Source organism: Tauraco erythrolophus, chromosome 6 (assembly GCF_009769465.1).
Source record: "Tauraco erythrolophus isolate bTauEry1 chromosome 6, bTauEry1.pri, whole genome shotgun sequence".
Classification (NCBI taxonomy): domain Eukaryota; kingdom Metazoa; phylum Chordata; class Aves; order Musophagiformes; family Musophagidae; genus Tauraco; species Tauraco erythrolophus.
The window spans coordinates 55,870,417-55,885,352 of record NC_141470.1 but is presented as its reverse complement, the minus strand read 5'-3'; the positions used below and the strand labels follow the sequence as shown (position 1 = coordinate 55,885,352).

The following is a 14,936-nucleotide window of genomic DNA, read 5'->3' as shown; positions in this document are numbered from 1 at the left end:
TTTTAAAAAAACACATGTAGGACTGTGTCTGTTCCTGAGCAGTCCTACAAGAGTCCTGTATAGTTTTACAATGGAAGATTATTTTTGCTTATCGTCTGAAAGGTTTATTTTAGTCACCCATCAATCAAGTATTTTCCTGGAAAAGGTCATAGACAAGTAGATTGAAAGAGCTGGGAATCTTGGAATCTTGTTTTTTAAAAAATGCTCAGTTTTTGGGACAGCCAGGAAAGTGACAAGTCAGTGTGACTTTGATAATTACATTTAATATTCTACAATTTAAAAACTGCTGTCTGTCCTAAGCCTGTTTTCTCCAAATATTTTGGGGTTTGGGTTGTTTTTTTGTTTGTGGGTTTGTTTTTTTTTTTACATGCTTTCTTCCATCACTGAGTTTTATCCAGGTTGATTTTTAGGCTCACTTGGTAGGTAAGTCAACTAAAGTGAACATTACAGCTTAATATTCTGCCTATGCAGAACTCAACATTACCTAAAGAAAAAAGAAGAGCGGAGTGATTTTTTTTGAGGTACTTTCTAAAAACAAAACTTTGGCCAGAAACTAGCGGAAGTGTAGTAGGGTTATACACTGGTTGCTGTACTTCTTTATAGATCATAGAATCATAGAATGGTTAGGGCTGGAAGGGACCTTCAAAGGTCATCTAGTCCAACCCCCCTGCAAGGAACAGGGATATCTCCAACTAGATCAGGTTGCTCAGGGCCTCGTCCAACCTGGCCTTGAATGTCTCCAGGGATGGAGCATCCACCACCTCTCTGGGCAACCTGTTCCAGTGTTCTACAACTCTCATGGTAAAAAATTTTTTCCTAATATCCAATCTGAACCTACCTCCCTCTATTTTAAAACCATTACCCCTTGTCCTATCACAACAGGCCCTCCTGAACAGCCTCTCCTCATCTTTCTTGTAGGCCCCTTGAGGTACTGGAAGACCGCTATAAGGTCACCCCGGAGCCTCCTGTTCTCCAGGCTGAAGAGCCCCAACTCTTTCAGCCTGTCCTCATAGGAAAGGTGCTCCAGCCCTCTTATCATCTTCGTGGCCCTCCTCTGGACCCTCTCTAACTGGTCCATGTCCTTATGTTGGGGGCTCCAGAACTGGACGCAGTACTCCAGGTGAGGTCTCACAAGGGCAGAGTAGAGGGGAAGAATCACCTCTCTCGACCTGCTGGCCACGCTCCTCTTGATGCAGCCCAGGACGCGGTTGGCCTTCTGGGCCGCAAGAGCACATTGCCGGCTCATATTGAGCTTCTCATATGGGGAGAAAGCATAAATATTCCATTAGCACCTATGAGTACGTTTTGTATAACAGTTCTTGGCTGTATAAATCCACATAACCCAATCCCTCTGCTAAGGTAGCTTGTTCGTTCCTGTTCTGATGCAGCATGTGGAATGTCATTAAGGTATCAGGTTTCTTGCAAGGGGGAAGTTGTCAGTGCTTCCCATATGTTTACTTTAATTCCCAGTTTTAGTTTGGTGCATGCTTCTGTGAACAGGCATAAATGTTCTCGATAGCCAGTACACAGAGCTTATTGTGGATCCTGAGGGTTTTCTCTAGCAGAAAGTAGCTGACTAATTGAATAGTATGAAAATAATTTTTATTTTCATGTTTCCCAGTGGCATAGTTTGTTTATGTGTTATGGAAACTGAGCAATCTTGAGACTTGTGTATGGAGGGCAAAGTATCAGAATAAATTATGGATTAATTTTCATGAGTACAAAATTGTCAGCATTCATTTGAAATAGTGCAAAATAAGTTGGAAAAGAGGCCCAGTAAACATATTTTGGACATCTGTATGTACTGTTATTCTCAGAAATTCACACACTCCTTATTCTGTTAGCAGATACAAGAGAGGCATAACTGAGGAGAAAAGATCAACTCTGAAGACTAGGGAGCTTTAGTTGCTGAGGACCTAGGGTAAGAGAAAAGTGCGCAATTTAGGTATCTCGTCACACTGCAAAATGCTTAAAGCGATAAAGTGCTTAAAGTGTTTTAGGGTAGATAATTTATTGAAGGAAGTGGCGTATCAAAATGGCAAAGGCAACATTTAGTACAAAAAAATGTAGCCTGATAAACATATCAGAAGGGCTCTTTCATGTGACCTGTGCTTAAACAATGACATCTTTCATGAGCTCTGTTCTACAGCTCTGGGAGCTTGTTGCAGAGCTACATCTGAGAGCAGTGTTTTCCTTCCTGCCCCCTCCTCCAGACTACGGTCCTGAACACTCCAACAATGGTGTGAACTGTGGAATGGCTAGAAAGCAATGTTTAACATGAGGTATGAATTTATGGCCTTTTATATATAAACTTTGTGTAAATGGTCCACTGGCAAGTCACAAGGCTGAAAATCACTGGTCTAAAGCAACAAACCCTAACTTACTAGTGTGGGAGTAAACGTAGGTAATACTCCAGTAATGGGATACTTCTTTTTTCTGTCAACCTGGACACAGTAACATGCTGCACCTGAGCTGGAGAGCATATCAGTGAGTATTGAGTCAAGAACAACCACTCAAGTTTTGGCATTTAAAAAGTCATTTCTTGTGCTTACTGTGGCTGCAAAACTTTTAAGCAATGAAAAGAGTACTGGAGCTTCATAGGGCCTTAATGCTAAACTGTAGACTTGCTTGTGACAGAACTGCCCTAACTCAACAGTAAACTTCATTTTTGAGAGTTGCTGCGGGGTAACTAGGCACAGCAAGCTTTAGCGTGCTAGCTTTTTCCCTTCCCCCCTCCGCATCTGTTTTAGGACCTCCCTCAGCTGTGTTCTGAACCGCATCAGGGGAGCCCCGTTCTCCCCGAGAAGGACTGCAGTCTCCCACTCCTGTACTGTCGTCCTAGCCGAACAACTGGGACAAGGTACAGGGGGCAACAGAACCAGCTGGTGTTGCTTGCTGGTTGTGGAATCCTTTTTCCAAGCAACCGAGTCAGACAAGTCAGTGAAGCATACAGGTTTTTCCATGACTGGGAGAGGCTCCAAGATTTTCTGAGGACAGAAAAACTTAAGATTTATGTGTGTGGAGAATATAGCAGAAGCCTGCAATGGCTTTTACAAAGCTGTCCTATAGGATGAAGCTTTATGCCTGCCATAAGTCAACTGTGGTGCCTGCGTTTTAGGTAGATTAGCCTTGATGGAAGAAAGACGGCATGCTCTTCATGTCTGAGATATGCTAGTGCTTCTGTACCTTCGCCAAACTTCAGGCTGGCACAGAAAAAGCCCAGTTCACCACCTCTGTGCTGTTTAGTACAGTTTCTATGTCTTACTAATAAAACTTATGTTTTACTAACCAGAGGGGGGGGTAGATGGATTTCCTTACCAATAAAGGGGGAGAATGCTGGTATGATTCTATTGAATTAAAAGATCTGAAGTGATACCAAATTAAATTATTAGTACTATTTAGATGAGAACCGACTACTTTTACTAGCTGCAAAACAGAACAGCAAAAATGTCAGTCTCCTTTACTGGGATTGGGATTATATCACCACTTTCTTGGACTGGGATTATATCACATACTCTATTGTTACTGCTTTGAAATACTGAATTTGCTGGTTCAAACAACTTCACAAAGGAATTTAACGGGTTTCAGTGTTCTGTGTTTAAAATGGTAAGTATGATATTTATTAGGCACTCACACGGTTCTGGGAGGGTACGGGGACAATCCATTATGCCTGATAATCAGGGTATTGTTCAAAAGCGCAAGACCTTTCCCAGTTCCTAGGAGAGAGATTCGCCTTCATAATTGTCATGTAAAAGGTCTGAATGCAATTGACCCATTGCAGCCCCTGTGTAATTCCCACTCATTCTAGCCTAAAATTAATTTATATACAAGCTCCTACAGATACCAGATTTTCTCTAAAATGCACAGTAATCTCGCCATTAGGACATGATAATGGTGCTTGATAGATGGTAACTAGGTTAACACTCAGCAGTGTAAACAACTGAGCAGTGGTTTTGGGCATATCCACTAGCCAAAATTCACTGGGCTAGTCATGCGCTTTGAGGACTGAGAGTTGAGCAGAAGTACCTTCTTGTGGCCGTACCATGTTCTTTCTTTCCAGAAGAAACCCATACCGTAGGGCTAGCTTTAAGGAGAGCTCAGAGGAGTCAGTTCTTAGAAGTTAACTACCTGACAAAGTTATTAAACTGCTTTCATGTATTAAGTCGTATGTAGAAGAGGTTGTCATCTTAAGACTGGTACATGAAAAGCAGTGTTTTTAGAAGCTAAGAGAATAATAGAGAACATCCTTAAGAAGACAATGCACCAGGCAAGAGAAAATAAGGGGAGTTACTAGCCTGTGCAAACTGGAAAGTTTTCTTCCAAGGATAAGTCAATACTCATATTTTTAATTAAAAAAAAAGCAATCAAGCTTGCAGTTCTACTTTGCTTCTGGAAAAAACATGTTTCATAAGGAACACATTTTATTGCAGCTTACTTCTGTCCAAGTTTGAAGGGCTGCAGCCGCAAGTCATGCTTTTCATTGGACTTGCTCTCTCACAGGAGGAAGTGAAGAACAGGCTCAGCAGCACTTAAAAACACGTGGCAGACATTTTCCTGATATGGGAAGGGACTGTGAGGTGAAGGTCAAGCAGCCGATGAAACTAACAGTCACACTGGCCAAGAGTGATGCTCAAGCAGTCTGACAAAGATTTATCTTGTGACACAAACAGAATAAAAAGAAGCCCGGTGTAGATGGCACAGAGATGAATATTAATCAACTTTGCGTTACAGATACTCACTTTCTTGGCAGAAAGTTAAAGCTCTGAATGATTGCTAAGCTGATAGAGGTTAGCAATCTAAGCACTTCATTACTGCCTCTATTATTACAGCTTCTGCTTTAGGAAGCTTCTTAAGATCAGGTCTGAGCTAACTCAGTTGAAATTAAAAGAGTACGAGTAAAAATAGCTTTCCCACCCCTAAGTGGAAGTCATAGCAATTCATCTTTTCCTCCCACTCACTCAGTGAAAAGAACTAAATAGATTTGTATAAGGAAGTTCTAGTATAAGCTAGTCTCGCATCTCTTATTAATGCCATTGCTGTAGAAACGTATTTGTGCTATTATCTGTCATTTACGATCAAGAACTAATTGAGAAGTACTGTAGTCTTTAAAGAGGTTGTACAACTTCTTTGAGCTTGATTATCCCACAAGCTTGTAGATTATGTCAATGTGCGTTACAGGCAGTTATCTTCTGTGACTGAGAACTAATTAGCCCTGACACTGTCTAAAAATCTTCAGGATAATCAAGCTTGAAGTCATTTCACTACCTCTTTTAAAAGACTACAGTAAAGAACAATGTAATCATGAATTTTGGTAGTCTTCCCTTTACTTATTCGGTGGGTAAGACTTCACCTGTTGATGTTCCACTGGTGCTAAAAATGCCTGTTGTCTAGTATTCCCGTGCAGCATGTTAATAGTTTATACTAATTCTCTCCATTGCTGCTTTCCACCTCAAGCTCAAATCCTTACATACATAGCATTCACTTCAATTAGACTGCGTGTCTTTCTGTAGTTAATTGTAAAGCTCATGCTTGTAGCCAACTTTAATTCAAAACCAGGCTTCTGATGGAAAAGTCTAGAAACACAAACCTCCGTTCTGTGTAAGTCACCACTGTGCCCAGCACATGCTCCACATCCAGCCAGCTTGGCTCATCATGTCAGGCACGCTGATGAATTTGCTAAAGGACACATGCTTGCACAACAGAAACTTAGGCAGTTCTCCCTGTCATTTTCTATTTTTGATGCTTCCTCTTATGTTGTTCTTCTTTAAATAACTCCTATAGACACAAGATAACTGCTCAGTTTAAAAACTACAGCATCAAGTTAAAAACATAGTTCAGCCAGAGGTATCTCCCTATTGCACAAAGCTAGAGAAATGAAAAAGGAATTCAGTTTCGTCCAGCCAGCCCCAGAATTTCAGGCTACAGACAAGTAACTAGGGCACAGAGCATAAAAGAACAACAAAAACGACCAACCAAACATACACACTGAGGGAAGGGCAGAGAGCAGCTCACTGTCAGCATTGCTATCTAGCAACAAACATGCAAAAAAAAAAAAAACCCAGCCATTGATATGAATTTTCATGAACAGACTTCTGTTCTTATAAACATTGCAAAGTTTTTATTTTATAGGTAAATAAGATGGTGATTTTTAAAGTTAGGAAACAACACAGCTTAAAAGCCCTGACTCCCAAAGATACTACAAGTCAGAGTTTATTCTTACTCCAGCATATTAAGATGGCAGCGTCCTCCTTTTCATATTGCACTTAGAACTTAAAACCTTCTTGTAAAGGCTACATTGTGTTTTCAGGTCCTAGCACCAATGCTGGCATTTGAAACCAGCATCTCAAAATATCTCCAAATGCAAACAGAAAGTTTAAGGTGTTGTAACTACCATGCTTAAACATAGCAACACTGAAAATAGTGTTCTCTTTCCAAAGCAAGAGGAAAGCTGATATTCTCCAGGATTCCGTTAAAGTGGACTAGCATTTGGGATGATTAGGTACTGACAATCACATACAATTGAAATGATAATCAAGTTCATAATTGTTTTGGGCCTACTGCTTTTGAAGAGTGTATTTTGCACTGTTTTCACATTCAGAAAGTTATTCCCATCATGGCCGGTTCAAAAATTTAGTTTTTAAGAAGAAACAAAAAAGAACAAGAAAACAAATTTTATATTATTCAAAACAGACAATCCAGTAGTTAGAATTAAATGCTATGGCAAAATAGCCCTGAAAAATAGAGATTGAAACTATGGTAAGAAATCTCAGTGGAATTGCAGTAAGAACGCAAGACTGAAGAAACTTGTGTTCATTGTAAGAAAAGAAGGTATCTTACTTCTTCAAATTTGTGCAAAAAACATGGTTATCTGACTTATAACCTGTTTGTAGCATCCCCCCAACCTAATACCAGTTAACTTCCCCACATTTAAAATTCTTCCTAATACATCGGTGCTCCCACAATACAGTTTTGCGTCATGTCTGGAGTGAAATTAGAATGATAGTAAATTCCAATCACTTGTAATTTTATCAAAGGAGATTTCTACAGATAGGAGAAGGAAACACAAATGAAGTTTTGTGCAGCAGCACAAGCTGCTTCTGACATCATAGGAAAGAGTTTAAAGCACCAGCTTCCAGACCTATGCCACTCCTCACTGCCTACCTACTACAACGTGGTAGTGTTGTGGTCCCTGAAAAAAAGTATGCTACCACAGAAGAAAAGTACCTTTTTCTCCTTAAAGGTTTGCACAAACTTTATTCTTTGCTTCCTGTATTTATATCTAAACTTATTTTTTAAAAATTCATTAAAAACCAGCACTGATGTAGATATCAATTACTTAAAAAAAAAAAAGAAAAGCAAAGAATTGTGTTAAGTGCAGCTTTTATAATCATGTTCTGATTTTTTTTTTTTTCCTTTTACATTTACCACAAAAGAAGTATATTTTCATTGATTTTACTCCAAGGAAAAACATAGGAAATCACTTTTTTGCACAGAGGAGCAAAGTCATGGACCAGAAACTTATTTCCCCACAGGACGTTTCAGATGGAGTGTTGCATTTTTGCATCATTAAGGCAAAACGATGAATACTTCCATCAAGTGTCACATAGGGCTCTCCCACTCCGGCCACTTTGATACTCATTTAAAAACCTTTGAAGTTATTTTTTTTTAAATAGAAAACAGTCACTCTCTTCATTGCTTAACAGTTTGAAAGAAAAGGCTCTTTCCAGCCTTCACTCAGAACTTCAGTCTTGTGATTAGATCAGGCATACGCAATTGCTTCAAAACAGCTACGGAAACTAGAAATTGAGCTAAGTGTCAATCAGTTGTAATCTACTGATCTGATTAGAGGCCTTCACAAATGTTTGATGACGATTGCAAATAACAGCCAAGCAGATAGGAATGATGCAATACCCAACGGTTTTGGGGTCAGCTCTTGTACAGGAATAGAGGAACAAGAACATCTGTAAATATGGTATTAAAAATATTATAGTCCACAGCCAAAAAGGCAAGGATAGCAGTCGTACTTTTAAGGAGTGCGTCCATGTGGTTCCTTCCTGTGGTTCTTTCGGGTGTTGCTGAATGTGCTCCAGTGCTAGTTTGTTGTAAGTCTCATTGATTTCAAAGACATAATAAAAAGCTGCAGCACTTGCTAACAAGTACAACCCCACACCAATCCAGCCCATCCTCTGGCGGAAGTTCATCATTCTCCATGCTCTGCACCTGGAACAAAAGGCAACATACACATTCAGTACAGCTTGGAGAAAGAGGACATACAGATGAAGCTTGGTTTTCATGAGTTAATGTTTTATAATTGTTTCATGACACGTTAGTAAAAACAGCACACACATCCATTTCTGAAGACCCGACTTTTCTCTATGTCAGAGAAAATCATACTACGTCAGCATTAGGCTAACGGTAATTACATAGAACGCTCCACTCAGGGCTCTGGCTAGTTAAGGGTCTGCTAGCTATCAAGGCTAAAGTCAAGTGCTGAGTGAACAAAACAGAAGTCATGAACTGGGTCAGTTACTTACCCCACCTGCCCTCAGTGTCTCTAGCCACAGGGTTGGGGTAACAGAAGACTTTATATAAATATGGCAAGTTTGTAAAGTTTTCATGTCTGCAAGACAAACATGCTGCTAGCCAGCTAGTAACACAAGCATCACTGCAGTTTTATTAAGCTCTAGCTGAGTGCCATCTAGAAACCATATAAAAGGATGTTTTCAATTTACACATGGGAAGATATGTACAAGTATGTATTTGTACCCATTTGCACACATGAAGATACGTAGTACAGACACATTATTCGAACCTAACTGTGCTTCTGCTCTGCCTCTGTGAACAGCTGCAGTATTTTCTGGAGGAAAGGAGTTGAACATCTGTACTAGTAACTGACTCAGCACAGAACAAACCAGAAACCAGTCAAATGGCACTTCTCAGAAGAAGCAGAAATCGTTGAATCCTACTGGGCTTGATTTTAGCTGCCTTAAGATCTCTGGCTGGCTGTACAGGTCTAGGTGACTTGAAACACTCTTCACATTGGTCACAAACACTCTAGCTGAAGCACCTCCACAAATACCAAGAAGTCATCACTACCTTCCCTCAAAATAGCCCTTGGGCAGGGCAGGAAGAACCACCACTTCACTGCAGCTGGTTAAAGAGTTCTCCTAACAAATACACTTTTTCAGACTGCTGGGGTTTTACCTTTCCTAGCATTTTTCAGAGGCGTAAAATCAATTTATGGAGCGCTGTTTTAAGAAAATACATCAGGCTTGTTTAAAGATGATTATGCAACCAGAACAATAGCTATTAATGAAAGTATGAGAGAGTTTGCCGTAATTGACAAAAAAATCATTGTACCTTTCTAAATCCCCCTTCCCGAGGCCAGACTAATCTGTCTGGTTAGCAATCTGGAAAGACTTCCTAGTTTTCCGTATGTGACAGGATTCCTCAATTCTGACCTGACAGAATCTGATCAGGGTAGTGTGGGAGAAGTTGTTTGGCCCTCACATTTCTGCATTTATGGTGGCTAAGCAAGAGTCAAACATACAGTGACAGTAAATACCTGAAAATGCCATTATTTACGTCTGTGACAGCTATATAACTTAACGGTATGTTTAAGCTTTAATACACCGAGTTAATGCTTTTAGTTGGACAACCTAAAAATTTGTGTAATTTTGTTAATCCACTGGGTAAAAACTTAAATTCCAGAGCCCATGTTCACCCAATAGCTAAGCCGTGGTTCATTCTTTCCAGTAGTTAAGGCATTTTAGAGATGGCCAACAAGTAGTTGCCTTCACAGAAAATAAATCTTCAAAGGGAAGAAACACATTAAAAGCACAGACGCTATTAAAACGGCAGTAGATTTAAGAAGGTAAACGTTAGTGGTGTTTTTTCCTGCCCTTGCTAGGCAGCAGTACCCAGAGGAGGAGCCTTAGCTCTGGGTTGCACCGAGAGAGGCAGCGGCAACGCTGAGTTCTCTCGTTCTTATTTTCCGTTTCGAGACACTATTTCTGCTTGCAGCTTCTGGAGACACCCGCGATGGCTATCAGAGTCGTTCGCCCCCATTCCGCGGGTGCTCCAGGGCTCTCGTCCCGCAACAGGCCACGCAGACCGGCCGCTGACGATGCCCGCAGCGCTCAGCCCTCCCACGACCGCTCAACCCGCGCTCCGGGCGCGGAGCGCTCCGCCGCAATGGCTCCTTCGTCGGCGCCGGCGGACCCTTACCTTCCTCCACCGGAGAAGGAGGGAGCGGGAGGGCGGCGGCAGGCGGCCCGCTCCCCTCAGCCCGCGCCGCCGCGCCGGGAGGCGGAGGGCCCCGCCAGCCCGCCGCGCTGCGGCCGGCCCGCTGCCATCGCCGCCCGGCCACAGCTCCGGAACCGCGGCACTTCCGGCATGGGGAAAACCGCTTCCGCTGCGCGCTGGTCTGCATCCGGGGCGGGGCGGGGCGGGGCGGGGCCGGGCCGACCCTGCCCGGGCGGGGCGGGTTGGCCGGCGGCCATCTTGGCTCGGGCTCGCACCCCTGAGTGGCGCGGTTGGCCTCGCCCAAAATGGCGGCCGGCGCTCACGGGAGTTGTTCTGTCAGTCACGCCCCGAGCCGCCGCCGTTGCAGCGCTAGTGCTGCCTGCCGTGGCGGTGGGGAGGCTGGGTGCGGAGCGGCGGCAGGCCCGCGCCCCGGTGACCTGGCGCGGCGCTCTCCTCTTCCCGCGCTGCCCGTTCGAGGGCGTTCATTTTAATTGCGCAGGCGCTCGAGGAGAGGAGGAACTCGTACCGTTGCGTTTTGACAGTTGGCTGCGTCAGCCAGGTACGATGCATCGAGGGAAATACCAGTGGAGACCATTGTGTTGTGGAACAGTCTCCAACAACTGACATCTGTGTACTTAAAAAGCAGCCTGTGTTTATACATAAATATGCCTTACCGGCGTATTTCTATTGAATTAAATCATTAGAAAATACAGTACTGGGAAAAAGCTGCCAATGAAGGCAAAAGATGATCTAATTGGCGAAAAAACCTGAGTTGATCAGGTATGTGCAGGTCACTGGTGTGCACCACAACGTTGTTCGGAAAGTTTGCTTGTGCGGAAGGTGTTGCAACATTTGTCTGGATTCAGTAACCATTTAACACGTACTTCCTGTGCTAGTTAAAAGAATTCAGTAACTCCATAGTATTAAATGTAAATGAAAACTTTACCAAATTGTTGTATCCCAGAGTCATAGAATCATAGAATGGTTTGGGTTGGAAAGAACCTTAAACACCATCTAGTTCCACCCCCCTCTGACATGGGCAGGGACGCCTTCCTCTAGATCGGGTTGCTCAAAACCTTGTCCAATCTGGCCTTGGAACACCTCCAGGGACGGGGCATCCACAACTTCTCTGGGCAACCTGTTCCAGCGTTTCACCACCCTCATTGTGAAAAATTTCTTCCTTTAATCTAAATCTACCTACTGGTTTTTCATATTGCTGCTGGGAGCTGTTGCAACTTCTTTCTGAATTGCTTCACAAATTCAGTCAACTATGAGCAAAATGGATTTCAAATCCATTTGATTTGTCAAAACCTTGACTATGACTCTCCATTATTGTTGGGAATGACTAACTCCTTGGCAGTCAGCACTGAATTCTGTCCTTTAAAGTTGTCGGGAAGCAGCGATGGCCACAATTCACACTCATCTAGCTATAGTTGAAGGCTAAAAGACAATTTAAAACTGAATGTCAAATAAGGAATGCAAGGTGCTGAAGCAATGATTTGTTTGTTTGTTTGTGTGTGTGTAAATAAATATATACATGGAGGATTTTCTGCCTTTTTTCTTGGGGGATGTAGTAGGTGCTTGTGACGCAGTATATAGAAGCTGCTGCAGTATTACATTTATGATGGCTTATACTGCTACATTTGGTGTTTCAATGAAAAATGTTAGAAATTAGCAGCGTGGATTATGTTCAGGACAGCTGATGACTAAATGCATGGGGCTGCAGATGTCACTGGAGAAAACTGACACTGCTGAAAGCCCACAAAAGTCAGAAATAAGTTGCTTGGCACAGAGAAACTTCGCCTTAAGCCATGCTTTTTTTTTTGTTTTTCTTTTTTCCTTTGATGCTCATTCAACTAACGGCTCGAAGTGTGTCGCCTTGGAGGCTGTGAGGACACTAGGTGGTGCTGAACACCGCAGGCAAAGCCGACCTTTCGCAGGCCAGGTGAAACTCCGGCGCCCCGAGTTCGGAAGTTTTGCACTTAACTTAGTTGAATGAGGAATTCCGTCGTCTTTCATGAAGTTTAAATAAACTGTTAATGTAGTTCTGCTGAAAGATATAGGTGTGAATAACTACATACAGCTAATTATCCCTGGGACACTGCTATCAACTAAATGCCATTCTTTCCCGTCTCACAGGTGGTGAGGTCCCACTTGATCCAGAAGTGAATATAGCTCCTGTATTGCTGACAAACCACCTACTCCAGTAGGGCCTTATTGCACTTTCTTATATTGGGGTTAGATGTAGTGACGGGAAACAGAATAGCTACTGCATAGGGCCTATTTCCTTTAAAATACCAAAGTAGATGTCAAAGAGAAGGGTTTCAGTCAGAATTAACATGTGACTGTGTGAATATATGGCTTGGCAGTGGATGTATGTGCTAAGTGTAAAGCCCAGAGTTGCACTTCAGATTCTGAAGAAAAAGGAGTGAAATGTGGGGCTTGTTCCTACTTAACAAATCTGTCCTCTGAAGGGCTGGAGTTGGAAAGGGAGGATGGTTTACGATTTAACTTGCTTGGTTTATGGGTCTTTTCTTCTGTGTTAACCATATGCCAAAAATTACGATTATGAAGAGAGAGATCTAAAAAATTTGTGGGTTTCTTATGGCAAACACAAGCTGCCTTTGAAAGCTAAGGCATAACACCAGAGTGATTTGTAGTACTAGATCTCAATTTGCATAAATTCAGTGTTACGCTTAACCTTTGCCGTAGTATAGGAAGGGGGACAGCAAATAGCTCTGTGAGGGTTTGTTTGGGTTTTTTTAGCAGCAGCCTTCGAGGGGGTGAAAAATAATATCAGAATGAGTGTAAGAAGCAGCGACTGTTCTCAGCTATAGAGAGGTTTCAAGCTAAAGTCCAGTCATCAGAGCTGGTAACAATAACGGGGAACAATTCGTGCTCTCCGTATTGAAATGGGGACATGCATCTGGTAAGACTCAAAAAGGTAATATTCAGGTTGCAAAAAGGAGGAGAAGATAGAAGTCTATGGAATCAAAAAGAATTGATGTTTGATGTTCAGGCCTAGAATGCGAGAGTTAATCATGGGATTTTGTAGTGTTAAAAAAAAAAAAGGGGTATTCACATAGTTTTGGCATATGAGTTATTGTTGGGATTGTGAAACTAAATATAGAGATACTGGGTTTATTTTGAAGGTAAAACACAAAAGTATCAAGAGCAGTGAGGGCTGACTGCTCCATAAAGGGCAGGAGCCAAACAGGTAACACAGCCAACAGGGTAGAGCCTCCTCACTGCCAGAACCCAGTCCCACAGTACCTGAGCAAAGTGAGCAGAGCACACCAGATTCAGTGAAGAGACCAGATCATCAGTCAAGCAACGAGGCAGGCTGAAGGTCAAGCTGGGAAGGCAGCCCACAGATTAGAGTCCGGTCCAGAGAGGATAACTAAGGTCAGACATAACCTAGTGATGGCCACGCAGGTCTAAACTGTTAAGAAAAGACTGAGGTCAAGCTAGGAAGTCAGTAAGTAAGCCCAGATCCAGATGAACATAGCTAGGCACACTCATGGCTGAGCTGAAGACCCAAACTCCTACAACATAGCTCAGGTGTGGACTGAAAGCCCAGGGCTCAGCTTAAACGGGGCAGCTGAGCCCGTGGGTGGGGGGCGGTTGAGGCTTGTTGGGGCTATTAAGGCCTATTAGCGCGCTCAGGGTCCCAACAAAGCGCCTAAGACAAATGAGGGCTGACAATAGGAAACAGAAGGGTTAGTTGTAATCTTTGTGTCAAACAGAGTTTTCGTAACTTAGTATTAAATGAAGGTATTCACTAGGTTTAGATTTTGGCCAAAATAGAAGAGCAAACGTAGAAGACTTGAGATAATTACCAAACCAAAATTAGTTGGGCTTCCAAATGGAAGGCAGAAGCTGAAGGACAGAATGCACCATGCATTCTTTGGGTGGGTAAAGATTTAACATAGTCATAGGTACGTACTCGTTGTTGGCAAGTAACCAAGAAGTGAGAATCTAATGACAGAAATATTTCTCTCAAGAAGGCATCTGCCTTCCACTTGATACGACACTGATTTTTGATTCATCAAGAACACCACGTTCCCGATTTCTTCCTTCTTAATCTTAACTCTAAACCAAACTCTTGGCTAGAGATCTGGGATCCTTATGGAGTCCGTATGTGTTGGGATTCCAAAGAGAAAACTGGCATAAAGGAGGAGAAGAGGGCATAAGCCCATGTGCTGGTCCTACGAAGATCATACCTAACTTTAAGCCAAGAGGGTTAGACTGGTTTTAGGGTAGGGCTAAGCTTCTGAGGAGTGAAGGATGAAGCAAAGAGCTCTTTGAAAATGCTCGCTTGCTGGCTTATGGAGGCAGAGTCAACTGACAGAAGGGAAGACTTTCTTCAGACCCTAATAAACTCCCATGTCTTCCTTGTACTCAAAAGGCAGGGCACAGAAGAGCAAACTGAAGAACCACTGCTTTGGTTGGAGAAAGAAAGCACACATGGTGTCTGCCCTCAGCTCCAGATGAGCAAACTGCCTTGTGTGTTACAAGAAGAGTTAGTATTGTGTTTATAAAGAAATACAGTAGGAAAAGGCTTTCCACTGAGTCTTAAGTAACACCCGAAAAACTGAGGAGGCGTATTGAGAATGTCTTTCATTTCTTTTTCTCATAACAGTGTTTATAGTGCTGGTGTGAATTTTTATCAGTGAGTGAATGAATGCCCA

At 42.5% G+C, this 14,936-nt stretch overlaps 1 protein-coding gene across 1 annotated transcript; it reads right to left on the bottom strand.

Annotated features, from left to right (window-relative positions):
* Window positions 1-6,147: 6,147 nt before the first annotated feature.
* On the bottom strand, window positions 6,148-10,274 carry LYSET (lysosomal enzyme trafficking factor). Its single transcript, XM_086613557.1, has 2 exons — window positions 10,228-10,274; window positions 6,148-8,220 (listed from the first exon to the last, which is right to left on the bottom strand). The coding sequence occupies exon 2, from the start codon at window positions 8,202-8,204 to the stop codon at window positions 7,809-7,811; it is 396 nt and encodes a 131-aa protein (XP_086469683.1). The 5' UTR covers window positions 8,205-8,220; window positions 10,228-10,274; the 3' UTR covers window positions 6,148-7,808.
* Window positions 10,275-14,936: the final 4,662 nt, after the last annotated feature.